Source organism: Melanostigma gelatinosum, assembly GCF_949748355.1.
Source record: "Melanostigma gelatinosum genome assembly, chromosome: 9".
In the NCBI taxonomy this organism is placed as follows: domain Eukaryota; kingdom Metazoa; phylum Chordata; class Actinopteri; order Perciformes; family Zoarcidae; genus Melanostigma; species Melanostigma gelatinosum.
Genome location: NC_136642.1, coordinates 1853462 through 1880815, shown reverse-complemented (window position 1 = coordinate 1880815; position 27354 = coordinate 1853462). Strand labels below are relative to the sequence as shown.

Here is a 27354-nt window from a genome sequence, read left to right as displayed (position 1 = left end):
GAGAAGATGTTCAGCGTCAGTTTCACTACTTATGAACAACTTTCCAAAAAGACTGCACAGACAATAAACAAATCACAACAAGGTTATCATATGTACTCTTAGTAAATGCTAACAGGTAGCTCTTTCTCTACTGACCTCTGGCTAAACAAAAACAAACAATGATCAGAGCTCAGTTTTATAAATGTTCACCACCTTATTCTTTTGTGAGAGACACATTCTTAGTGATTGTCACAGTGAACCCCTTTGACAGACTATATTATATGTGTAATATAATATATATCCGTCCTTTTTTAAACATACCTATTCCCCTAATGCCTCCTGGCTCTCTCTAATGTCCCCCTCTGAATATCGTGAGGGAGCACATGACCAGATGAGCTGTGGGTTTATTGTCTTTACTCAGGTCGTGATAAACAAGTCCTCTGTGATAAAGTACCGTAACAACAACAAAGTCACGCCTTCACCAGCTGTCTTAAGTCGGCTACAAGTAGAGGCAACCCACCAAAGGCTAATTAGCTTGCAGCTAATGTCAAGCCGGTGTTTCGGTGTTTTAGGCGACCGTGTTAAATGGCGACTTTCAGCCGAACGCGTCGGTGGTTGTCGTGGTTACTACAGCAGTTGAAAACAGGAAGAGAAACACTTAGCTGTCCTGGTGACTGCCTCGAAAAAATGAACAGTTCCTCTGTCTTCATATCATATTGTACCTTCCTGTTTCTACATATAAATACACACAAACGAGCTAAATCCGGTTATGTTTTGACCACAGTATATGAGAAGGTTAACTAAACTAAACAATGCGGCATTCACGAGGACAGCCACGTCGCCCTTTAACACGGGTCGCATTATAAACCGAAACACCGGCTGAATTAACTTTAGCTTAACTGGGCTAATTAGCTAGTTACGTTAGGCCGTACGACAACAAGAGAAGTTCAGGTTCGTCCTCGAGCGTTGGTTACCTTAACGTACTCGATCCCGGTCCTTAAAAAGCCGATGGTTCTTCACTGCTCGCTCACAAATAAATCACATTTCTAACAGTCTAGCTCGCAGCCATCGTCCTGTTGTCATGGCACTGATGCTCAATGGAGAAGCCGGGTGCTTGTGCGCATGAACGGAAATAGATGGATTTCCGGGAAAATTAGTTTTTTTCCAATTACAAATTTCTAGCTGATGCTTTGCTTTACCATAGACTACTTTTCATAATAGTTGCATATATTGTTGATTAAACTTGCTTTATCGACATATATTGGCTCAATTCAAATGTATGATATTACTGATCTTTATCCTTTCATATCATCTGTTTGATGTCTGTGAATGTACCCGATTATCAGGTGGACGGAGATCGATCGAAGGACGAAGCTGCAGGTAGGAAACGAGGCCAGGAAGCTCATTCGTCTCCTCAAACCGTCGGGACGTTCACGTTCACAGAATGAGTCCTGCTCAGCGCAAAGTGGGTCAACTTCCAAACACTTACAGTCCACGAAAACATGCTCATTTGTTTGAATGATCCACAACAAAATCTAAATATTGCCATATTTGGAATATAAGTGCATGTGAACGTTGTCATTGTTCCTTTAAGTAGCAGAACTTCAAATAACTCAACATTGACTTGAACACCGGTCTCCTGGGTGAAATCTGACAGGAAACAAAACTAAGTGGAAGTTCTTCGCCGGAGTCACCAATTTCACCACGGTGTATCCTCTGAGGACCGTGAACATTCAAAGTAAAATTTCATGGTTTTTAAATAACACATTGTGTTTTACATATTTTCTAAATGTCTGACTCGTGTAAAGAACTTTAAATCCCCGTGTTGCTGAAAACTGCTAAAACGTACAAACTTTTCTTCCACAGTCCCACAAAGTGCTGTGGGAAACGCTGCCTCGTGTTGTGCACCGTTAAAGATCACAATAAGTCATGTGAGACAACTGTTGAAGAGATTCCCCACCATCACCATCACCACCATCATCATCATCACTCCACAGTTCTTGGTTCATCTTCAGCTGAGGTTCAGCGCTGTGTAAAGCCACTGGTCCACCTCACAGAGAGCAGCGATCAGAACTGAGCAGGCTTCAGATCCCTTTCTTCTCACCGTGTCGATCACGTCTCGTGCTTTATCTGCTCTGTGTTTTGTTCTGGTCGACTGCATTTCAGCGTCAGTAATCACTCTGTGATGAAGAAGTATATCCAGCAGCTGATCCAGGACAGAATCAGACACTCTGTTGACAAATTCAGTCCGAACTGAGAACAGCTGCTGGTCTGCCGGGACCCTGTCCTGTGCCGGGACCCTGTCCTGTGCCGGGACCCTGTCCTGTGCCGGGACCCTGTCCTGTGCCGGGACCCTGTCCTGTGCCGGGACCGTGTCCTCTGCCGGGACCCTGTCCTGTGCCGGGACCCTGTCGGGATTTCTCTGTTGAATTTCCGCTCTTGGACCTGGAAGATAACCAAGAAAATATGATAAAGTTCAAAAGTCTGTGTTGGACTGCTACAGCCAGCTATTTCTCACATTTCTGCTTTGTAAATCACTTCCCGTGTGAAAAAGGATAGAATGTATACATATATATATAAATATATATACACACACACACACATATTGTTCCCAGTAGTGTTACATGTAAGTAGTGGTGTAAAGGAACATTGTTGATCCGTAGAAATATACAATCAGGACATCAGCATTTCTGCTTTCTGTCTGCTAACGGCTAACGTACGGAGGTTCCATTCAGTTACATTACGATGCCTTCAGGCTCTGTTCAGGTGAAGTTATGATGTGTTCAAATGTAGTCTGTATTTCCTCATCATTTGAATCGTGTGAAAGGATCAAATTGAAACATGTTGATGTTTACTCTGACTTCAGAGCGGTTGAATAGATTTCTTTGGAGGTGGAGTCTTGTAGACCAGCTGCTATAACAAAACAACAGAAACGTATCTGCCAACACGGATCATCTATGATCGGTAATCTGCAGCAGATAAATGTGATCGGGGATCTCTAAACGTTATATTTGCTCCTTTCTTCTGCTGTGCTGATCAGATCCGTGACTCCGATCTGAACCGTGAGCTTTATGATCCGTTGCACCCGTACATGTAAGGAAAGGCAAGTTTATTTATTTCAATCATTTCAGCAAGAATTCAAAGCACTTCACATAAAACATCAAAAGCCCAAAATGCAAAAGAGGCATTGTAAAAAGACATTTAAATACATTAAAGAGACAAAATAAAAACAAGCTAAAATAGCATAAAACGGGTATAAAACACACTGATTACAGTTACAGCACAGGAAAGTAAACAGGAAAGTCTTCAGCCTTCATAATAATAATAATAATGTATACTATGTTGATCCCTTTAAGGGGGAATTTTTCTCTGCATTTGACCCATCCCTGTACATAGGGAGCAGTGGGCTGCCAATGACAGGCGCCCGGGGAGCCGGGGGTTCAGTGTGTTGCTCAGGGACACTTCGACACGTGACACGTCCCAGTCCGGGATCGAACCTTCCGGTTCCCAGACGACCCTCTTTACCCAGTGTGCCACGGTCACACTGGGTAAAGGCCCTGTCATTTGACAGAAGAGAGTTGCAGCTGTCCTGCATTTTGTTCCAGATATATGGATCATAAAGACTGCAGCCTGAATAAAGAATATGAGATGTGGACCTCCCTGAATATTCATGAGAGCCGCACACATCTGTTCTACTCTCGTCCATCACTGGGTGTCTGATAGTCTTTACCTGCCAGTAATATACGACGCTTCCAGACTGCGTTCTTCTCTTCGTCCTGGACCGACAAAGTCACTGTCTCCGTGTTGGGGTTCAGGAAAACTTCAAATGTTGGAAAGAAATCCGGTCCATACGACGAGTCAAATAGTTTACCCTGAAAACAAGAACCAGAAGTCACATTGTGTCTCTGATATCCTCCCTGATTGTGATTCATAGCACAGCATCTTTTTCTGGCCGGTCTCTGGGGATCCCTTCATCCCAGCGTTTCATCAAAAAAACACTCCGAGACATTTTGCTTTGTTTTTATGACAATATCTTGACAACATTTCACCACTCTAACCACCATTGTATGATCCACTAGCATCGCCCCTTTGCTTTTTATTATCTATTGCTTTGACTTTGTTTTCCATCATGAGCACCATCATACTTTGTATAGATGAGCTGGAGAATGCTCAATCTGTCGGCCGTGACGTTAAGAGACGAGGAAGACGGTCCGTCGGAGACGACGTGTACGTGATAAAATCACTCACAAGCTACAATCGGTGTGTAAAGTTCAGGACAGACAGACAGACAAAACAAGCTTCTCTTTCATTTTCTACAGTGATGTCACCAGCATCACCAGTTCACAGGTTTTTAACGTCAAGCACCCGGAGCGGCCGCACAAAAAAGGCGGATTGTCAAAAAAAAAAAAAGATTTCATTGGGAACGATTGAAAATAGGCGCTGGCACTCAGGAAAAGATGCTATGTGGACACAGGCCACTACACACTACTGTGAGGCTGGAGACACAGTGGAGGGATAACAGTTGGGTGTTTGGCTAACAGCTAACAGAACTACCAGCACTGCTGAGTACCTCCCAATCACTGCAGCTCACTGTCACTGTTTTGGACGGTGTGTTTGGCTAACAGCTAATAGCTAACAGCTAACAGCTAATAGCTAACAGCTAACAGAACTACCAGTACTGCTGAGTACCTCCCAATCACTGCTCTGCAGCTCACTGTCACTGTTCTGGACGGTGTGTTTGGCTAATAGCTAACAGCTAACAGCTAACAGCTAACAGCTAAGGGAACTATCACAGACACAAAGTGAAAACAGATGCTGGTGCTCAGGAATAAAACTGAATGTGGACACAGACCCTTAGAAGGGTAGAAGTGACCTGACTCACCTCAGGCTGGATATGGAATCCCTCAGGTTCACAGTGGACATGGTACCTTTTACCAACGTAAATGCCCTGATCACATTCGGAGGAGATCTGGATGTACGTCGCAGATTGTTGATCTTTGGAAGCCTTTGTTAACGGGACATTTATATTAGTTTAGTTTAATCTCAGATAGTCAAGGTAATTGTATGTGTAGAGCAGTGGCGGGCCGTGCATTTTATACCTGGGCCTTCACTGCTGGTCCTGCAGCTGAAATACCACCTTATAACCACATTGTGGCGCCACAGCTCATTTTTAAGGCTGTAAGTATGTACGTCTTCGTATTAAACCGTTCACAGCACGAGGAGCAAAGTGTGAACCGTCTTTGTGGAAACAGCTGTGGCTTAAAACAAGAGTTTAAGTTGCTGGTGAGCACATATGACAGAGCGCTTTACCTCATGCACAGGGATGTTGTCCTGCAGCAGAAACACATTGAGAATTTGATCACTGGAGTGCGGGGGTCGGAGGAACAGCAGAACTTTGCACTTCATTGGCAGCGTGATGTTCAGAAACCTCCTGACGAAATCCCAGATGAGGCCAAAAGCGGAGAGGTTAGGGACCTTCACCACCACATGAGTATCCGTAATCTCCAGCGGCTCCAGGATTGTCATTCCATCATCAGTGATGTGGACGACGGACAACAGGCCGTCAAAGACCAACGCTGTGGGAGCAAAGAGCTGTTAAACCTTCATTCATTGTTGCTGAAACAGGTTCATCCCAAACTAATTCATTTCTTACCACTCTAGTTCAATTTGTCATTTTTGTCTCTGCCAGGAGAATCATGCGATTGGTCTCATGCGTGCCTGTGATTGAGTGAGTGTGCAGCTCTGTGTCTGTCCACGGCTAATCTCAGCTTCTGCTACAGCTGACTGCATAATATTTCAGTTATGGCTGCATTCTCAAGGACTTCTTGTGGTTGCAGTGACTCACACTTCCTCAAAACAACTTTTGTTGCCTGTTTCATACTGCCATCGACTGCCTGCTAACCCACCACTCTCAACAAACCCCCGGCCCCTAGTGACACCCCAGCTGAGTGCATCACCGACCCCCCAACGACTACTATGCAGCAAGAGACACAGCGGAGGGATAACAGTCTGCGGTGTGTTTGGCCTAAAGACTCACGGCATGGACGATGAGTTTGGCAGCTAACGAAGCCACCAGTACACACCCTGCTGAGTACCTCTCTGCAGCTGCTCTGTGGATCACTTCTGTTGTTTTAGACGGTGTGGGTGGCTAACCGCTAACAGCTAACGGAAGATTGAGCTGATTTGCTGCTTACATCACTGCTTGTTTTTGAGTTTGCATGAAGTGTGTTAGCCAGTTGACTCTGGAGCCTCCCACTCCGCCCCTATCCTTTCACTATTCTTTTTGAATTCATCATTATTTTCCCACATGTGATCTGTCTGGATCTGTGCATTGAGTGTTACCACCATTATAATGTATTTTTTGCATGTCACCAGATGCAGCTGGTTTTACACATTAATACGACTCTTTGTAGTTTTGGAGATTTGTCCCTGAACACTGAAGACAGCCATGTCTTTACCGTGCTTTGTTTCACAGTGTGGGAGGTGGAGCTCACAGACTGCAGCATCCTCGGAGCTCTTGATGTCGAACAGCGGCCCTGCAGCCTTCTTGCCAGCTGGCTGGAGGAGGCCCTCATCCCATTGGACAGTCCTGTACAGCAGCTCTGCCTCTTGAGCCATAACAAACACCAGTCCAGTCAAAGAACACTGGAACACACCTGGACCAGGACACCTGAACCTGTAGGACACGGAGAGGATGAATGAATATAAGAAGCATCTATTGGCCTGTTAGTCACATGATCTGTTTCCACTCACAGGTGTCCATGTGCAGCACAGACTGATCGGAGTGTAAAGCGTGATGACACCCAGGGGACAACTCCACTCTATTTCGGGCGTTTTCAGACCCGTAGTTTGTTTGCTTTTTCGATTCAGAGACTAACTTCGTACAGTGGTTGCATTTGCTCCTCGGCTTGTTTGTGTTCACGCAGAGACGTTCAAGACTAATGCCATGTGAGAGAAAGCTGTTCCGTCATTGGTCAGACACATTACCGGGAAGATTCTTCTTGATTATGAGCATCAGCAGCATGTATTACTTGTTGTGAACATACTCGCAAGACAATTGTTCTTGAGATGTTGTTCCCACTTCCCTCCTCCCTGCATCTCATTCCCTCATCAAGCTCTCTCTCTATAGACCGGCCCAGACCCTTTGTTCTTCTGTCAGTTCCTCATCGTTTCAATGTCGCCTTTTGTGTTCAAAGCCACCTGAACCAGTGCCTGAACCGTGAATGAATGCATGCACAGTTTTATGAATCTGATTCTTGTTTTCATATGGATCCTACACAGTTTCATGAATAAGGTCCAGGTCCTGTTTTGACTTGCTCCCCACACACAACAGCCCTTCGTTTAGAATCACAACTTGATGAACCGTGAAAGAAGCTGGAATCGTGTCTTTCATAGGATTACCTGTATGAAGATTCTGCTGTGTGTTCAGGTGAGAATGAGGATGGAGCCTGGAACTAAGAAGGCACAAAGTCAGTTCTTTCAAGAGAAATCAAGTAACAAGCCACAGTTCTCTTTCCTCTGTTCCCCTGGTACACAATAATGACATTTACTCCGTAGAGAAACCTCAAGAAATCAACTTCACGCTCTTCAGCTGCTGCTCCCTCACCTCTTTGTCGGGCACATTTGTTTTCACATCCAGTTTGCCGTCGGCGTCACCTGATGGAGAGAAGAAGAGAAAGAGAAACATTCGCAGACGAACGTCTTCAAACAGCTCGAACAGAATAGAAAATACTTTTTGTTACGATGAGGCTCATTCAGATCAGATTTGAATGTAGAATAGCTTGAATGGGGACATTCTTTCAATACTCACATTGTTTGTGTTTCTTAGTGATCGACCTCTTATTCAACCTGTCGGGAGGAACACAATCCCAGAAGTTATGATCAAGTTTTAAATAATTGTTGGTTCTTTGAGTGAGCCAGCTTCATGGTCCTAATATGAAGCAACTAATCTGCTTCATGATCAGGTCACATTCATGTTGTGAGCGTGCTTTAGAGGAAATAACATCACAGGAAAACAAAACCAACGACCTTTATTCACTCGACTGTGAAATCCAACGACTTCTAACAACTTGCTTTGCTTTGTCAGCTTTTATTTTATTGTTTGTGGAGAAATGAAAGAAAAGAAACATCAGAGGAACTGCACTCGATGAGCTCAAAGGGAGAAAAAGGAGGGAAACCCTCACTGTGAGTAAACCGCCCTGTGTTTTATTAACAACACTGCTGAACCTGCACGGACTGACTCGGACCCCCTCACTGACCTCAGAGTCTCCAGTCTGCAGTCTGGACTCTCCAGAAGGTCACACAGCAGCTTCACTCCTGAATCCTTCAGGTTGTTGTAACTCAGGTCCAGATGTGTCAGAGGTGACGTGTTGGACTTCAGAGCTGAGACCAGAGAAGAGCAGCTGACCTCTGACAACCCGCAGTCCTTCAGACTGAATGAAGGATCAATGATGGAGATGAAAATCAATTTATAATCCAATCATGTGTTCAGCTTGTAAATGTGGAGCTGACGTCATCATTCTGTTACTTCATCATAATATCCGCCCTCTATTTTATCATGAGTAGAAACACACACCGCAATAAATAGTTCCACTTCAGAGAGTAAACTGTATCAAGTTGAATATGAGTTCAGATGATCTTCTGTACACAGATTAGCGTTTACCAAACATGTGATGTACTTTAACAGCTAACGTTGGACATTTTCTGCAGTTTCTTTACAATGAAGGTAATCGAGTATTCATGAACATGAGATATGAGTTCACAGACAATAACAGTTCCTCCTCTTGGTTGTGGAGGTTGGTTTATGGCGTTACACTGGTTGTCTTCCTGATTCTTCACAGTTCATTTAGTTTGTTCGTCCTCTGGTGTTTCAGAGAAGAATGCAATTAAAAGCACGTTGAGTAGAAACACCTTTTGTTCATGCTCGGAGCTCACACGCCATCTGCAGAAGCTCACGCTACGGTGCCACGGCCAGGTGTGAACAAAACGTACATTTAGTCCAGGAAAAATAAAAGTATGAACAAAAAAGAACAACTTCATGGGTGTAAGTTATGTTTGAACATCAATGAGGTTCAAAGGTTGATGAAACAAATAGGAATAGCATAGATTCATCTTCTTTAGCTCGTTAAGGAACAGCATCAACAGATGTACTGATCTTTCTCTCAGGTTTTGGGTTTTTTCTCGAGTTCTGTGGGAGATCAGTGGACCCGGTTCTTGTGTTCATGGTGCATGCAGCCGAGGGTTAGTCCACTTTTATTACACTTTAAAGTCAAGTGTTTGGAGCTGATTCAGCGTGTGAGGGATGCAGATTTTGAACTAATTGAATTGTTGCTTTATGATAATTAGCATTTGGTTTGACGTTGCTTTCAATCATATTTTGGTTGAGCGGTTTGTATTTATCTGCTGCATACACGTGTTCAGCCTCATTTTAAGTGGGAGAATATTATCAGTGTAGAAATGTGCCACATTTTAATGTTGAAGTCTTATTTCTGTTATAGAACCACATTCACATCCACAAACGTACAGGAAGAATAATATGGAGTAAAGATTCATCAGTGGAGCTGAAGTGTGGACTGACCTCAGAGTCTCCAGTCTGCAGTCTGGACTCTCCAGAAGGTCACACAGCAGCTTCACTCCTGAATCCTTCAGGTTGTTGTGACTCAGGTCCAGATCTCTCAGAGGTGACGTGTTGGACTTCAGAGCTGAGGCCAGAGAAGAGCAGCTGACCTCTGACAACCTGCAGTCCTCCAGTCTGAATGAAGGATCAATGATGTAAGTTCAGAGGACAATGTTCATTCAGTGTCAGGCGTTTAGAACGGAGACGTTTAGAAGATGGAAACTCCAAACACATGAGCTGAATGCAGGTTCAACACTGAGGTACAAGAAGTGAATGAGAGCTCATTAACACTAATGACAACATGCTGCTGCTTCAATAAAGACCAAGTGACTTCACTTGAACTCTGCCAGCTCCATCTAAACTCATGTCAGCCCAACACAAAGAGATAAAAACACAGAAACTCATTTCAGATTCCACTCAAGAACACAACGTTAACAAAGATACCAAATGTGTCAGGAGGACATTTTAGGAGAATATGTGAACAAAAGTTATGTATTTTAGGAATAGTGGAGTCATAACATCAAAGCAGCTTCAGTTTAAGCATCAAATAGCTTCATAGAAATGAGGAAAAAGCAAAATACTGAAAACATTTGTTGTGTGATAGAGAGATATTTATTCATTGTGTTTAGTAACTTTGATCATTTACTGAAGAAAACCTGATGGAGAATACAAGATGAAAATCTAGAATATATTATATTCATGTCAAATAAATAATATAACTAAATATTTTTTGGGTGTCTAACGATTTATGAACATTGTTTTGCAACTCTTGGTTTGTTGAGGCTTTTTTTTAAAACAAAAAGCTCAACATTGTTGTTTTTATAGAATCTGTGTTTTCCAAAGTTGTGTATTTTTACGATGATAAAAAGTGAATTTGGTTCAGAGGATTATGTCGTATATGATCATATGTCATCTGGTGTTTTACCTTCGACTGTTGAAACTATCTTGGTCCAGATTGTAGAAGAAGAAAAGCCGATCCGTCCGATGTGTTCTCTAAACGATATCAACAACGAGTTCCATCTTGTTTTCTACTCTCCTTTTTTACCGTGAACACTGCGATGCTTTGTTTGGTAAGTCAAACATAGATTTTATAAATATGGATGATGCACAAAGACTGAGATGGCTGTTTAAAAGTGGAACATATAACTTAGCCAGGTATCTGCAGAAAGTCTGGAAGAAGAGGAAAAAATAGCTCTTTGCCAAGTTTGTGTTTTTATTTTCTTCTTCATGTTTTGTATTTTCAAGACCAGAAGATGTCTGGAAAAAAGTGGTGTCTTGTAATCCCATGTGGGACGGAGCAAATGTCAGGCAATAAATGAATAAATATGTTTTATTTAAATCTACAGCTCAACGTTTCTCTGCCAGTCAATGAACTTTTACTGCCGCTGAGGCTTTAAGGTCCTTTAAGATCAGTATAATATCAGCTTCATGTCTGCACAGGAGGAGAGAATGTTGGACTGACCTCAGAGTCTCCAGTCTGCAGTCTGGACTCTCCAGAAGGTCACACAGCAGCTTCACTCCTGAATCCTTCAGGTCGTTGACACTCAGGTCCAGATGTCTCAGAGGTGACGTGTTGGACTTCAGAGCTGAGGCCAGAGAAGAGCAGCTGACCTCTGACAACCAGCAGCACCTCAGTCTGAATGAAGGATCAATGATGGAGATGAAAATCAATTTATAATCCAATCGTGTGTTCAGGTTGTAAATGTGGAGCTGACTTCATCATTCTGTTACTTCATCATAATATCCGCCCTCTATTTTATCATGAGTAGAAACACACACCGCAATAAATAGTTCCACTTCAGAGAGTAAACTGTATCAAGTTGAATATGAGTTCAGATGATCTTCTGTACACAGATTAGCGTTTACCAAACATGTGATGTACTTTAACAGCTAACGTTGGACATTTTCTGCAGTTTCTTTATAATGAAGGTAATCGAGTATTCATGAACATGAGATATGAGTTCACAGACAATAACAGTTCCTCCTCTTGGTTGTGGAGGTTGGTTTATGGCGTTACACTGGTTGTCTTCCTGATTCTTCACAGTTCATTTAGTTTGTTCGTCCTCTGGTGTTTCAGAGAAGAATGCAATTAAAAGCACGTTGAGTAGAAACACCTTTTGTTCATGCTCGGAGCTCACACGCCATCTGCAGAAGCTCACGCTACGGTGCCACGGCCAGGTGTGAACAAAACGTACATTTAGTCCAGGAAAAATAAAAGTATGAACAAAAAAGAACAACTTCATGGGTGTAAGTTATGTTTGAACATCAATGAGGTTCAAAGGTTGATGAAACAAATAGGAATAGCATAGATTCATCTTCTTTAGCTCGTTAAGGAACAGCATCAACAGATGTACTGATCTTTCTCTCAGGTTTTGGGTTTTTTCTCGAGTTCTGTGGGAGATCAGTGGACCCGGTTCTTGTGTTCATGGTGCATGCAGCCGAGGGTTAGTCCACTTTTATTACACTTTAAAGTCAAGTGTTTGGAGCTGATTCAGCGTGTGAGGGATGCAGATTTTGAACTAATTGAATTGTTGCTTTATGATAATTAGCATTTGGTTTGACGTTGCTTTCAATCATATTTTGGTTGAGCGGTTTGTATTTATCTGCTGCATACACGTGTTCAGCCTCATTTTAAGTGGGAGAATATTATCAGTGTAGAAATGTGCCACATTTTAATGTTGAAGTCTTATTTCTGTTATAGAACCACATTCACATCCACAAACGTACAGGAAGAATAATATGGAGTAAAGATTCATCAGTGGAGCTGAAGCGTGGACTGACCTCAGAGTCTCCAGTCTGCAGTCTGGACTCTCCAGAAGGTCACACAGCAGCTTCACTCCTGAATCCTTCAGGTTGTTGTGACTCAGGTCCAGATCTCTCAGAGGTGACGTGTTGGACTTCAGAGCTGAGGCCAGAGAAGAGCAGCTGACCTCTGACAACCTGCAGTCCTTCAGTCTGAATGAAGGATCAATGATGTAAGTTCAGAGGACAATGTTCATTCAGTGTCAGGCGTTTAGAACGGAGACGTTTAGAAGATGGAAACTCCAAACACATGAGCTGAATGCAGGTTCAACACTGAGGTACAAGAAGTGAATGAGAGCTCATTAACACTAATGACAACATGCTGCTGCTTCAATAAAGACCAAGTGACTTCACTTGAACTCTGCCAGCTCCATCTAAACTCATGTCAGCCCAACACAAAGAGATAAAAACACAGAAACTCATTTCAGATTCCACTCAAGAACACAACGTTAACAAAGATACCAAATGTGTCAGGAGGACATTTTAGGAGAATATGTGAACAAAAGTTATGTATTTTAGGAATAGTGGAGTCATAACATCAAAGCAGCTTCAGTTTAAGCATCAAATAGCTTCATAAAAATGAGGAAAAAGCAAAATACTGAAAACATTTGTTGTGTGATAGAGATATTTATTCATTGTGTTTAGTAACTTTGATCATTTACTGAAGAAAACCTGATGGAGAATACAAGATGAAAATCTAGAATATATTATATTTATGTCAAATAAATAAATAATATAACTAAATATTTTTTCGGTGTCTAACGATTTATGAACATTGTTTTGCAACTCTTGGTTTGTTGAGGCTTTTTTTTAAAACAAAAAGCTCAACATTGTTGTTTTTATAGAATCTGTGTTTTCCAAAGTTGTGTATTTTTACGATGATAAAAAGTGAATTTGGTTCAGAGGATTATGTCGTATATGATCATATGTCATCTGGTGTTTTACCTTCGACTGTTGAAACTATCTTGGTCCAGATTGTAGAAGAAGAAAAGCCGATCCGTCCGATGTGTTCTCTAAACGATATCAACAACGAGTTCCATCTTGTTTTCTACTCTCCTTTTTTACCGTGAACACTGCGATGCTTTGTTTGGTAAGTCAAACATAGATTTTATAAATATGGATGATGCACAAAGACTGAGATGGCTGTTTAAAAGTGGAACATATAACTTAGCCAGGTATCTGCAGAAAGTCTGGAAGAAGAGGAAAAAATAGCTCTTTGCCAAGTTTGTGTTTTTATTTTCTTCTTCATGTTTTGTATTTTCAAGACCAGAAGATGTCTGGAAAAAAGTGGTGTCTTGTAATCCCATGTGGGACGGAGCAAATGTCAGGCAATAAATGAATAAATATGTTTTATTTAAATCTACAGCTCAACATTTCTCTGCCACAGTCAATGAACTTTTACTGCCGCTGAGGCTTTAAGGTCCTTTAAGATCAGTATAATATCAGCTTCATGTCTGCACAGGAGGAGAGAATGTTGGACTGACCTCAGAGTCTCCAGTCTGCAGTCTGGACTCTCCAGAAGGTCACACAGCAGCTTCACTCCTGAATCCTTCAGGTTGTTGTCACTCAGGTCCAGATGTCTCAGAGGTGACGTGTTGGACTTCAGAGCTGAGACCAGAGAAGAGCAGCTGACCTCTGACAACCCGCAGTCCTTCAGACTGAATGAAGGATCAATGATGGAGATGAAAATCAATTTATAATCCAATCATGTGTTCAGCTTGTAAATGTGGAGCTGACGTCATCATTCTGTTACTTCATCATAATATCCGCCCTCTATTTTATCATGAGTAGAAACACACACCGCAATAAATAGTTCCACTTCAGAGAGTAAACTGTATCAAGTTGAATATGAGTTCAGATGATCTTCTGTACACAGATTAGCGTTTACCAAACATGTGATGTACTTTAACAGCTAACGTTGGACATTTTCTGCAGTTTCTTTACAATGAAGGTAATCGAGTATTCATGAACATGAGATATGAGTTCACAGACAATAACAGTTCCTCCTCTTGGTTGTGGAGGTTGGTTTATGGCGTTACACTGGTTGTCTTCCTGATTCTTCACAGTTCATTTAGTTTGTTCGTCCTCTGGTGTTTCAGAGAAGAATGCAATTAAAAGCACGTTGAGTAGAAACACCTTTTGTTCATGCTCGGAGCTCACACGCCATCTGCAGAAGCTCACGCTACGGTGCCACGGCCAGGTGTGAACAAAACGTACATTTAGTCCAGGAAAAATAAAAGTATGAACAAAAAAGAACAACTTCATGGGTGTAAGTTATGTTTGAACATCAATGAGGTTCAAAGGTTGATGAAACAAATAGGAATAGCATAGATTCATCTTCTTTAGCTCGTTAAGGAACAGCATCAACAGATGTACTGATCTTTCTCTCAGGTTTTGGGTTTTTTCTCGAGTTCTGTGGGAGATCAGTGGACCCGGTTCTTGTGTTCATGGTGCATGCAGCCGAGGGTTAGTCCACTTTTATTACACTTTAAAGTCAAGTGTTTGGAGCTGATTCAGCGTGTGAGGGATGCAGATTTTGAACTAATTGAATTGTTGCTTTATGATAATTAGCATTTGGTTTGACGTTGCTTTCAATCATATTTTGGTTGAGCGGTTTGTATTTATCTGCTGCATACACGTGTTCAGCCTCATTTTAAGTGGGAGAATATTATCAGTGTAGAAATGTGCCACATTTTAATGTTGAAGTCTTATTTCTGTTATAGAACCACATTCACATCCACAAACGTACAGGAAGAATAATATGGAGTAAAGATTCATCAGTGCAGCTGAAGCGTGGACTGACCTCAGAGTCTCCAGTCTGCAGTCTGGACTCTCCAGAAGGTCACACAGCAGCTTCACTCCTGAATCCTTCAGGTTGTTGTGACTCAGGTCCAGATCTCTCAGAGGTGACGTGTTGGACTTCAGAGCTGAGGCCAGAGAAGAGCAGCTGACCTCTGACAACCTGCAGCCACTCAGACTGAATGAAGGATCAATGATGTAAGTTCAGAGGACAATGTTCATTCAGTGTCAGGCGTTTAGAACGGAGACGTTTAGAAGATGGAAACTCCAAACACATGAGCTGAATGCAGGTTCAACACTGAGGTACAAGAAGTGAATGAGAGCTCATTAACACTAATGACAACATGCTGCTGCTTCAATAAAGACCAAGTGACTTCACTTGAACTCTGCCAGCTCCATCTAAACTCATGTCAGCCCAACACAAAGAGATAAAAACACAGAAACTCATTTCAGATTCCACTCAAGAACACAACGTTAACAAAGATACCAAATGTGTCAGGAGGACATTTTAGGAGAATATGTGAACAAAAGTTATGTATTTTAGGAATAGTGGAGTCATAACATCAAAGCAGCTTCAGTTTAAGCATCAAATAGCTTCATAAAAATGAGGAAAAAGCAAAATACTGAAAACATTTGTTGTGTGATAGAGATATTTATTCATTGTGTTTAGTAACTTTGATCATTTACTGAAGACAACCTGATGGAGAATACAAGATGAAAATCTAGAATATATTATATTTATGTCAAATAAATAATATAACTAAATATTTTTTGGGTGTCTAACGATTTATGAACATTGTTTTGCAACTCTTGGTTTGTTGAGGCTTTTTTTTAAACAAAAAGCTCAACATTGTTGTTTTTATAGAATCTGTGTTTTCCAAAGTTGTGTATTTTTACGATGATAAAAAGTGAATTTGGTTCAGAGGATTATGTCGTATATGATCATATGTCATCTGGTGTTTTACCTTCGACTGTTGAAACTATCTTGGTCCAGATTGTAGAAGAAGAAAAGCCGATCCGTCCGATGTGTTCTCTAAACGATATCAACAACGAGTTCCATCTTGTTTTCTACTCTCCTTTTTTACCGTGAACACTGCGATGCTTTGTTTGGTAAGTCAAACATAGATTTTATAAATATGGATGATGCACAAAGACTGAGATGGCTGTTTAAAAGTGGAACATATAACTTAGCCAGGTATCTGCAGAAAGTCTGGAAGAAGAGGAAAAAATAGCTCTTTGCCAAGTTTGTGTTTTTATTTTCTTCTTCATGTTTTGTATTTTCAAGACCAGAAGATGTCTGGAAAAAAGTGGTGTCTTGTAATCCCATGTGGGACGGAGCAAATGTCAGGCAATAAATGAATAAATATGTTTTATTTAAATCTACAGCTCAACGTTTCTCTGCCAGTCAATGAACTTTTACTGCCGCTGAGGCTTTAAGGTCCTTTAAGATCAGTATAATATCAGCTTCATGTCTGCACAGGAGGAGAGAATGTTGGACTGACCTCAGAGTCTCCAGTCTGCAGTCTGGACTCTCCAGAAGGTCACACAGCAGCTTCACTCCTGAATCCATCAGGTCGTTCTCACTCAGGTCCAGATCTCTCAGAGGTGACGTGTTGGACTTCAGAGCTGAGGCCAGAGAAGAGCAGCTGACCTCTGACAACCCGCAGCTCCTCAGACTGAATGAAGGATCAATGATGGAGATGAAAATCAGGTCATGGACAACGTGAGTCTGTGGACATTCACTGCCTCTACGTTTTGTCATTTGGAGCAACACACATTTCTTTGTGCTCAGAAAAATCCTAAAAATATATGAAGCAAAGATGTGAAACCCACAGACTGAATATAAGATGTGGACGTGCAACCAGTGAACAGGAAGTGACCATATCTGGACCGAGGAGGAGACGTAGAGACACCGTATACGTCTCTGGTAGAGACCTGTCAATCACAGTAGCCCCGCCCTAAAGCATCCCCTGCTTTATGGTGTGTGTGACTCTAAATGGACCATAATGTACTAAATGAACATCATGCTGTATTGAAGAAGACTTGAAACTAGAGATTGAGACATAAACTCATGTTTACAATGTTTACTGAGGGAATAAATCAAGAGAGAAGTAGAGTCATTTTCTATAGACTTCTATACAACCAGAGGAGTCGCCCCCTGGTGGCCACTAGAGAGAATGCAGCTTTAACACGTGAAGCTTTGGCTTCATGTTTAGGAACTGGAGGTTGGTGCTTGGGGAAACCTCAGTCAAGGATTTGTAGACATACAAAAACAACGAGACCATGTACAGTCAGTGAACTGACCTCAGAGTCTCCAGTCTACAGTGTGGACTCTCCAGTGCAGCAGACAGCAGCTTCACTCCTGAATCCTCCAGGTTGTTGTGACTCAGGTCCAGCTCTCTCAGAGGGGACGGGTTGGACTTCAGAGCTGAGGCAATGACTTCACAGTGAGTCTCCGAAAGTTCACATTCACGAAGTCTGTCATGGCACAAATATTTGTTCAATGTAACGATGAAAGAGGACACTTCATATTTACTTCATGCATTTGATGACAAAAGAAGTTCTCGTATTCGATTTGAAATATTACGAATATATTACATACTAATATTAACTAATGGAGGAAAAAAGTTGTCTGTTGTCACCAAGAGCTCTACATTACCTGAAAGCAGACAGAAATGTGTATAAATGTATGTGTATATTCCACAGACTATAGCTGCTGCTATGATGTTAGCATAGCGTAGCACGAGTCAAACTCAACTCCATTCAGAAAACAAGCATTTAAAAAGTTGTTTTCCTGTCGTAACGCTGCCAGACCTAACAAGGCTTCAGACTTCTTACAAATCAACATCATTATGTTGTTATTTCAGCATCGATGTTATCTGGTTATTGCAATTAAATTGCAGCAAAATCTGAATATTTTGGGTTCATACACCTCATAAACCAGGCAACATGTCAGTGTCAGTCATCACACCCAACTTTTCACACATTCCAAATCCAAAATATGTTCACAATTCCATTTGATCAAAAGTTCTTGATTTCACAAAATATTTGATGTAACTCAAATACTAAAGTGTCTTAACTATGAAGGTCCATATTTGGGTACAGGTGTGACATTTAAGCCTGCAGTTTAAACAATGTAGGTGATGAAGCACACAGTACTCAAACTTGTTTTACCATTGCTTCACGTATGCAGTAACAATGTTCACTTACAAAGACAAATACACTAAAACGCACAAAACAAAACAGATGCTGCTGAAAAAAGTATTACCGGTAGTTAAAAACAATGAATAGTGACTAACCTTTAAAACATGCACCATGCACTATTTCATTTTGTTTCTATTCAGACTACATAGTGTATAAACACAGAGCTTCTTTCAGAGGGGCAACGATTCATTCTCATGAACAGACATCAGCCAGGTTGTAGAGCAGGCTGTCAAACTCATCTTCTCTGGGCCACATCAGCATCACGCTCCCTCAAAGGGCCGGTTGACTGTAAGACTGTATCACTAACTTCTCCTAACATATTGTTCAATAACTCTCTGCATTTGATTATTGTTGATTTAAGTGTAAACATATTGTACATGCAGTTATATAAATGAGAAATGATATTTAAACACATTTCTGTTATTATAACATAAATCATTTTAATTGAGGGTTCAGAAACCCACATGACTCTATCAAAGATCAAACTATTAAAGAAAATAACAAAGACAAATATCAAACACAAGTTCTGACATTCACTTTGTTCAAAGCTGTTTGTTCACCTCTCTGCATCACTAATGTTCCTCACAGCAGGGACTCACGGAGCCTGTGGCAGGGCATTAGGACCATAACGGACTACAAACTACCGCCACAGACCTGTGACAGTCACACCTCCCTGCTTAACAACCTCAACGGCTTCTTTGCACGCTTCGAAGCACAGAACAACACACCTGCGCAGAAAACCACCCCCCCCACCGACGACCAGGCTCTGTGCCTGTCCCCAGCCAGTGTGAGGAGCACACTGCTGAGGATTAATACCCGCAAGGCTGCGGGACCTGACAACATTCCTGGTCGTGTGCTGAGGGACTGCGCAGAGGAGCTCACGGATGTCCTCACCGACATCTTTAACACCTCCCTGAGCCAGGCTGTTGTTCCCACGTGCTTCAAGGAAACCACCATCATTCCTGTGCCGAAGAAGTCATCTCCAGCCTGCTTCAACGACTACCGCCCCGTCGCATTGACTTCTACCATCATGAAGTGTTTCGAAAGGCTGGTCATGAAGCAGATCAAATCCACCCTTCCTCCCTCCCTGGACCCGTTTCAGTTTGCTTACCGAACTAAACGGTCCACAGAGGATGCAATCTCCTCCGCTCTACACCCAGCCCTCACACACCTGGACACTAAGAACTCCTACGTCAGAATGCTGTTCATAGATTTCAGCTCAGCATTCAATACAATCATCCCCCAGCAGCTTGTGTGTAAGCTTACAGACCTGGGCCTCAGCCCCTCTCTCTGCAACTGGTTGTTGGACTTCCTCACAGAGAGACCACAAGCTGTTCGGGTCAACAACAACACTTCGAACACACTAACACTGAGTACGGGGGCCCCCCAAGGTTGTGTGCTCAGCCCCCTTCTCTTCACCCTGCTGACCCATGACTGTAAACCCAACTACAGCTCCAACCACATCGTGAAGTTCGCTGACGACACTACCGTGGTAGGTCTCATCAGCCACAACGATGAGACTAACTACAGGAAGGAAGTGAACCAGCTGGTCCGTTGGTGCCAAAATAACAATCTCTTCCTCAATGTGGGGAAAACAAAGGAGATTGTTGTTGACTTCAGGAGAACCCACTCCCAACCCCCCCTCCCTCTGACCATCAATGGTGCTGCTGTGGAACAGGTGAGCAGCACCAAATTCCTGGGTGTGACAATCACAGATGACCTCACCTGGAACAGCAACACCACTGCACTGGCAAAGAAGGCCCAGCAACGCCTGTACTTCATCAGGAAGCTCAAGCGAGCAGGAGCCCCCCCCCCCATCATGCTCTCATTCTACCGAGGCGCCACTGAGAGCATCCTCAGCAGCTGCATCACGCTGTGGTTCGGAAGCTGCACCGCCTCCAACCGCAAGAGCCTGCAGCGCATTGTGAACTCTGCCCAGAGGATCATCGGAGTCTCACTCCCTACACTACAGGACATTTACAACACCCGCCTCACCCGCAAAGCACTCGGCATTGCGGGTGACCCCACCCACCCCTCCAACAGCCTCTTCAGCCTCCTGCCTTCAGGGAGAAGGTTCCGCAGTCTCCGTTCGAGCTCTACCCGGCTGAGGAACAGCTTCTTCCACCAGGCGGTCAGGATGCTGAACTCTCTCCCTCCCTCTCTCCTCTCGCTCCCCCTCTCTCCCCCCCTGCCATCTCTCCCCTGACCTCTCTACCCTCCCCCTCACCCACCTTTCCCCACTGCCTCAAATGGAACATACCAGGACATCTACTCCCCCTCACACCCCTTCCCTCATCCAGCACCAGTCACTTTATCAGCACCAGTCACTTTTTATCAGCACCAGTCACTTTTTATTCTCTGCTGCTACTTGTAAATCCTTTATCTAGGCCCTTATGTTCTTAACTTTATTCTATTTTATTCTATTATATGTTATATGTTCATGTCTATATTACACTGTGGGACTGCGAGAAACGGCATTTCGAATTTTCTGTATGCATAACACATGTGGAAACTTTTGACAATAAAGTGAACTTTGAACTTTGAACTTTGAACTGTCGTCGTCCTGTGCATGCAGCTACATCCAAGAGCTGCTCACTGAGAGTCAGGTCTGATGAACATGATAGATGATGTATCCGTGTTGTCTGTGCTTTCATCAGCAGTTCATTAGAAACACAAGTACCTGCTCGTCTCTCAGCTAGCTGTGTTGTTAGATTGCTGCTAGTTCATCAACTCGTCTGCGATGGTGTTTCTTCACAAACTGACATTTGTAAAAGTCTGTATCTGGTCGGAGCTCTGCTCACATACCTTCAGCATGCACTGGGCTGTAGCTGTGTCAATATATTCTGCTGTGATTGCAGTCTGCCTTTTAATTCTTGGACATTACATTTTCTTGCCTCTGCATCAATGTTTCTCTTCGTGGACATTTTGGGATTATTTGTGGATCTTTTTCAATCGTTGAAACCTCTTTTCGGGCTGTTGCCTCTCCTGTCCACCTGTTGTGATCGTTTTAATGTCGGTACACAGACAACATGCTATCTCATCATTTCAACTTTATATCTCATAATTTAGACCATGGGGATACTTTTATTTTCAAGTCTAACTTTTAATTATTTTTCCAAAAAAAAAAGAAGAAAAAATCATTTTTTTAAATTATTATTATTTTTTGCTGGCGGATTCGCGGGCCACATATAATGACGTGGCGGGCCGGATTCGGCCCGCGGGCCTTGACTTTGACACGTGTGTTGGAGATGAACCCAGTATCTACACTGAATACGTTCACCGAGCACCGCCAGATGTTATGAACACTGCGTTTGGTTTCCCGCCACATCTGGGACAAGGGTCTAGATCAGCACTGACTAAATATCTTGTAAAAAAGCTTCGTAATAGATTTATTTTTGGTTCAGAGGGTATGATTTAAAAATGGTGTCATATTTAATCTCATTATGTAGCCAAGATCGTCCTCTGTGCCAGTTTTTTGGTTCATTTTGTAAAAAAGAAGTAAACAAGTGAAAATGAAACACCTTTACATTTTGTATTGTCTTGTCATTTGCAATCGCCTTCATCTTTTTAAGTGTTGATTGTAAAAATAAATGTTATTTTTCAGTAAAACGCATTGGTGTGATAGTTTGTATATTTGAAGGTTTAAACTACTGATCTAAACTGATTTATTAAGTTAATCACATCTGGACTTACACAGCTTTCTTGCAGTTCCTCACAGCTGGAATGAGTCTCTGTCGCCCCGCATATGAGGTGTTGTAGTTCTCCAGGTCCAACTCATCCAGAACCTCCTCTGACATCTGCAGCATGTAGGCCAGAGCTGAGCAGTGGATGTCTGAGAGTCTCTCCTCCGATCGGTTCTCCGACTTCAGGAACTCTTGGATCTCCTGATGCACCGAGTGGTCGTTCATCTCCGTCAGACAGTGGAAGATGTTGATGCTTCTGTCAGGAGAGATTTCATAACTGTTCATCTCCTTCAGGTTGTTGATGGCTCTCTGGATGATTTCTGGACTGTTGTCCGTCTGACCCAGCAGGCCTCCTAAGAGTCTCTGGTTGGACTCCAGAGAGAGGCCATGAAGGAAGCGGACAAACAGGTCCAGGTGACCATTTTTACTTTTGAGGGATCTCTCCATGGCTCTCTTCAGGAAGTCCTCCAGGGCTGGGGAATCATCCCTCCCCATGAAGTCCTCCAGGGCTGGGGAATCATCCCTCCCCATGAAGTCCTCCAGGGCTGGGGAATCATCCCTCCCCATGAAGTCCTCCAGGGCTGGGTAATCATCCCTCCCCATGAAGTCCTTCAGTACCTCTGTCTTCCTGTTTGTGAAACAGTGGAACATGTAGACTGCAGCCAGAAACTCTTGAACACTCAGATGAACAAAGCAGTAGACAGTTTCCCCGAAGATCACGCTCTCTCTTTTGAAGATCTCTGTACAAACTCCTGAGAACACCGAGGCCTCCGTGACATCAAGACCAACCTGCTCCAGGTCTTCTTGGTAGAACATGATGTTTCCTTTCTCCAGATGTTCAAACGCCAGCCTCCCCAGCTTCAGAAGGACTTCCCTGTCAGCCTCCGTCAGCTCCTGAGGACTCGTCTCTTGTCCCTCGTGGTACTTCTGCTTCTTCCTCTTTGTCTGGACCAGCAGGAAGTGTGAGTACATGTCAGTCAGGGTCTTGGGCAGCTCTCCTCTCTGGTCTGTAGTCCACATGTGGTCCAGAACTGTAGCAGTGATCCAGCAGAAGACTGGGATTAGACACATGATGTCGAGGCTCCTGGATGTCTTGATGTGTGAGATGATTCTGCTGGACAGCTCTTCATCACTGAACCTCCTCCTGAAGTACTCGTCCTTCTGGGGGTCGGTGAAGCCTCGTACTTCTGTTACCCTGTCAACACGTCTACGAGGGATCCGATTGGCTGCTGCAGGTCTGGAAGTTATCCAGACGAGAGCCGAGGGAAGCAGATTCCCCTCGATGAGGTTCGTCAGCAGCACGTTGACCGATGCCTTCTGTGTGACATCAGACACGACCTCATTGTTGATGAGATCCAATGAAAGTCTGGTTTCATCCAGACCATCAAAGATGAACAGAACTTTACAGACAGAGAGCTCCTCTGCTGTGATCTTCTGTAATGTTGGATGGAAAACATGGAGCAGCTCGAGAAGACTGTACTGCTCATCTTTGATCAAGTTCAGCTCCCTGAACGACAGCAGAACCACCAGACTGACATCTTGGTTCTCCAAACCCTCGGCCCAGTCCAGAGTGAACTTCTGCACCAAGAAGGTTTTTCCAACGCCGGCGACGCCGTTGGTCAGAACGACTCTGATGGGTGTCTGTTGGTCTGGTGAGGCTTTAAAGATGTCGTGGCACTTGATCGGAGCGTCATGGAGGATCTTCTTCTTGGAAGCTGATTCAAGCTGCCTCACCTCATGTTGGGTGTTCACCTCTTCACTCTGTCCCTCTGTGATGTAGAGCTCAGTGTAGATCCTGTTAAGGGGGGTTCCACTTCCTCTTTTATCAGTTCCTTCAGTCACATGTTCACATCTCCTCCTCAGACTGATCTTGTGTTCATCTAAAACCTCCTGTAGACCGCTATCTCCTGAATGAGAAGGAGAAATGTGAGACAATCAAATGCTCGGACAAAACAAGGACCGAAAATCAGGTGGCTGTCTGTTAAATGGGCTGTCTACCTACCTACCTGTCTACCTACCTGCCTCTCAGGAATGTAAACTCGTTTTGTCTTGTAATCCCATGTGGGCAATAAATAAAACTAATACATTTATTCATAAAAATGGTTGAGGCCACATCTATGAATCATTTATTGGCGTCTCCATGCAGCAGAGAGACATCTTACTTTGCACAGTGCTGGTCCCAATGGCTGTCTGCAGTCTAGATGTTTCTCCACACTGGGGACAGGAGGAGTCCCCTGATGAAGCAGACTGGTCCCAGTACGAGGTGATGCACCGTCTGCAGAACCAGTGTCCACAGCTGGTAGAGACGGGATCCTTCAGGACGTCCCGACACAAAGCACAGTGGGACGGCTGCTCCTCCTCGGGGTCATGAGCCTTCTTCCTGTCTCAGTGGAGACCAACACATTCTTTACAACACATTTTATATTCATCATGAGGTGTTTGAAGTCACTTTAGAATACAATTTTAGAATTTGTTGAAATATTTAAAATATGAATCATTCCCCAAATATGCGAGACAAGATCTTAAATAAATAGAACAAAATCAAATCACAGACCTCTACCGTGTAACTACATAAAGGTTTATTACCGTTGTGGAAGCATCGTCTCAGGTCACTTCTGTGAGCAGTCTCTGTCGTAAAGCTGATAAAAGCTCTCCAGATTTGCTGACATCATCAAACCGTTTGCCACTAAAGTTCTGATGACGGGTTGTTATGACACATGTCGCCCGTGGGTGCACAGTAAAATGGCCGCCAGAGACAGTGTTTTCTGCTGCTGAACTTTATGGACGATTTCTGGCAAAACGTTTAAACTCCGTTGATGAGAGAATTTCTGTAAACAGATAAGAAGAAATACAAAAGAAACATTAAAGAAGTGTTACTGGTTTAATGGACGCTGGTGTTGAGCAGATGTCTTTAAATGTATCTCTGTTTCTGTACATCATCAACACAAAGGAACACTTCATCCTTCAGTTTACCACAAACATTCAACATCAACACATAAAGAAACACGTCATCCTTCAGTTTATCACAAACCTTCATCATCAACACATAAAGAAACACTTCACCCTTCAGTTTATCACAAACATTCATCATCAACACATAAAGAAACACTTTACCCTTCAGTTCATCACAAACATTCATCAACACATAAAGGAACACTTCATCCTTCAGTTTATCACAAACCTTCATCATCAACACATAAAGAAACACTTCATCCTTCAGTTTATCACATTCATCATCAACACAAAGAAACACTTCATCCTTCAGTTTATCACAAACATTCAACATCAACACATAAAGAAACACTTCATCCTTCAGTTTATCACAAACATTCATCAACACATAAAGGAACACTTCATCCTTCAGTTTATCACAAACAGTCATCAACACATAAAGAAACACTTCATCCTTCAGTTTATCACAAACATTCATCAACACATAAAGGAACACTTCATCCTTCAGTGTATCACAAACATTCAACATCAACACATAAAGAAACACTTCATCCTTCAGTTTATCACAAACATTCAACATCAACACATAAAGGAACACTTCATCCTTCAGTTTATCAGAAACATTCATCATCAACACATAAAGAAACACTTCATCCTTCAGTTTATCACAAACATTCAACAACACATAAAGAAACACTTCATCCTTCAGTTTATCACAAACATTCAACATCAACACATAAAGGAACACTTCATCCTTCAGTTTATCAGAAACATTCATCATCAACACATAAAGAAACACTTCATCCTTCAGTGTATCACAAACATTCAACACATAAAGAAACACTTCATCCTTCAGTTTATCACAAACATTCATCATCAATACATAAAGGAACACTTCATCCTTCAGTTTATCACAAACATTCAACACATAAAGAAACACTTCATCCTTCAGTTTATCACAAACATTCATCATCAACACATAAAGGAACACTTCATCCTTCAGTTTATCACAAACATTCATCAACACATAAAGAAACACTTCATCCTTCAGTTTATCACAAACATTCATCAACACATAAAGGAACACTTCATCCTTCAGTTTATCACAAACATTCATCATCAACACATAAAGAAACACTTCATCCTTCAGTTTATCACAAACATTCATCATCAATACATAAAGAAACACTTCATCCTTCAGTTTATCACAAACATTCAACACATAAAGAAACACTTCATCCTTCAGTTTGTCATAAACATTCATCATCAACACATAAAGAAACACTTCATCCTTCAGTTTATCACAAACATTCATCATCAACACATAAAGGAACACTTCATCCTTCAGTTTATCAGAAACATTCATCATCAACACATAAAGGAACACTTCATCCTTCAGTTTATCAGAAACATTCATCATCAACACATAAAGGAACACTTCATCCTTCAGTTTATCACAAACATTCATCATCAACACATAAAGGAACACTTCATCCTTCAGTTTATCACAAACATTCATCATCAACACATAAAGAAACACTTCATCCTTCAGTTTATCACAAACATTCATCATCAACACATAAAGAAACACTTCATCCTTCAGTTTATCACAAACATTCATCATCAACACATAAAGAAACACTTCATCCTTCAGTTTATCACAAACATTCATCATCAACACATAAAGAAACACTTCATCCTTCAGTTTGTCACAAACATTCATCATCAACACATAAAGGAACACTTCAAATGTAATCTAAAAACATAATCTCGTGTAGTTGATAATCATAAAGCATATTTCTAGAAAACACAACGCAAGTTTCCACATAAATATATATTTACAAACACACATGAATGAATCCAAATGAGGTCTGTGAACTACAAGTAGCCTACAGATCTAACAGGAAGTGACTGTTTCTTTGACTTCCTGTAGGCTGAAATCGCCCCTGCTGCTTCCGCCTTATCTCGTCTACTTTCCAGGCGAGAAGCAGTTAATCTGGAAAGTTAAATTAACCTTTATTAACTTTATTAATTCATATTTGTTTTCTACCAGATATGTTGGAGCAGCGTTTACCGTGAATCTCAGCATAGAGGCGCACTAACATGTACGTGTCTGCTGAGTTGAGCGCAGTGTTAGTTACCGTAATGTTACGTTCGCGCGCGTAAGAGAGTAATAACGATGTGAACAGTTTACATTGCGCGGCAACAAACTCCCCAAAAAGGTCCCAACATGTTCAATCTGCCACTTAGCTCGCGTTAGCTGAGAAGCTATGAAAGGTTTACCTCGTAGTGGAGCAGCGGGCTGTGTTCATCTGTCAC

The 27354-nt window shown here is 42.3% G+C and overlaps 2 protein-coding genes across 2 annotated transcripts in view; both read right to left on the bottom strand.

Annotated features, from left to right (window-relative positions):
• Positions 1 to 1051, bottom strand: part of LOC306782371 (protein PTHB1-like) — a 96288-nt gene extending 95237 nt beyond the window's left edge. The window contains exon 1 of the mRNA XM_079275701.1: positions 954 to 1051. The gene's annotated coding sequence lies outside the window, so the exon portion shown is untranslated. The remainder of the gene's footprint in view (positions 1 to 953) is intronic.
• On the bottom strand, positions 1 to 27354 carry LOC306782359 (uncharacterized protein). Its single transcript, XM_079275684.1, has 20 exons — positions 27319 to 27354; positions 24670 to 24911; positions 24246 to 24463; positions 22094 to 23990; positions 17501 to 17674; positions 16699 to 16872; positions 15201 to 15374; positions 13882 to 14055; positions 12377 to 12550; positions 11058 to 11231; positions 9557 to 9730; positions 8238 to 8411; positions 7790 to 7827; positions 7586 to 7635; positions 7381 to 7433; positions 6438 to 6655; positions 5290 to 5555; positions 4862 to 4984; positions 3710 to 3851; positions 1 to 2424 (listed from the first exon to the last, which is right to left on the bottom strand). Exons 2-20 carry the CDS (start codon positions 24681 to 24683, stop codon positions 1991 to 1993), a joined length of 4845 nt encoding a protein of 1614 aa, XP_079131810.1. The 5' UTR covers positions 24684 to 24911; positions 27319 to 27354; the 3' UTR covers positions 1 to 1990.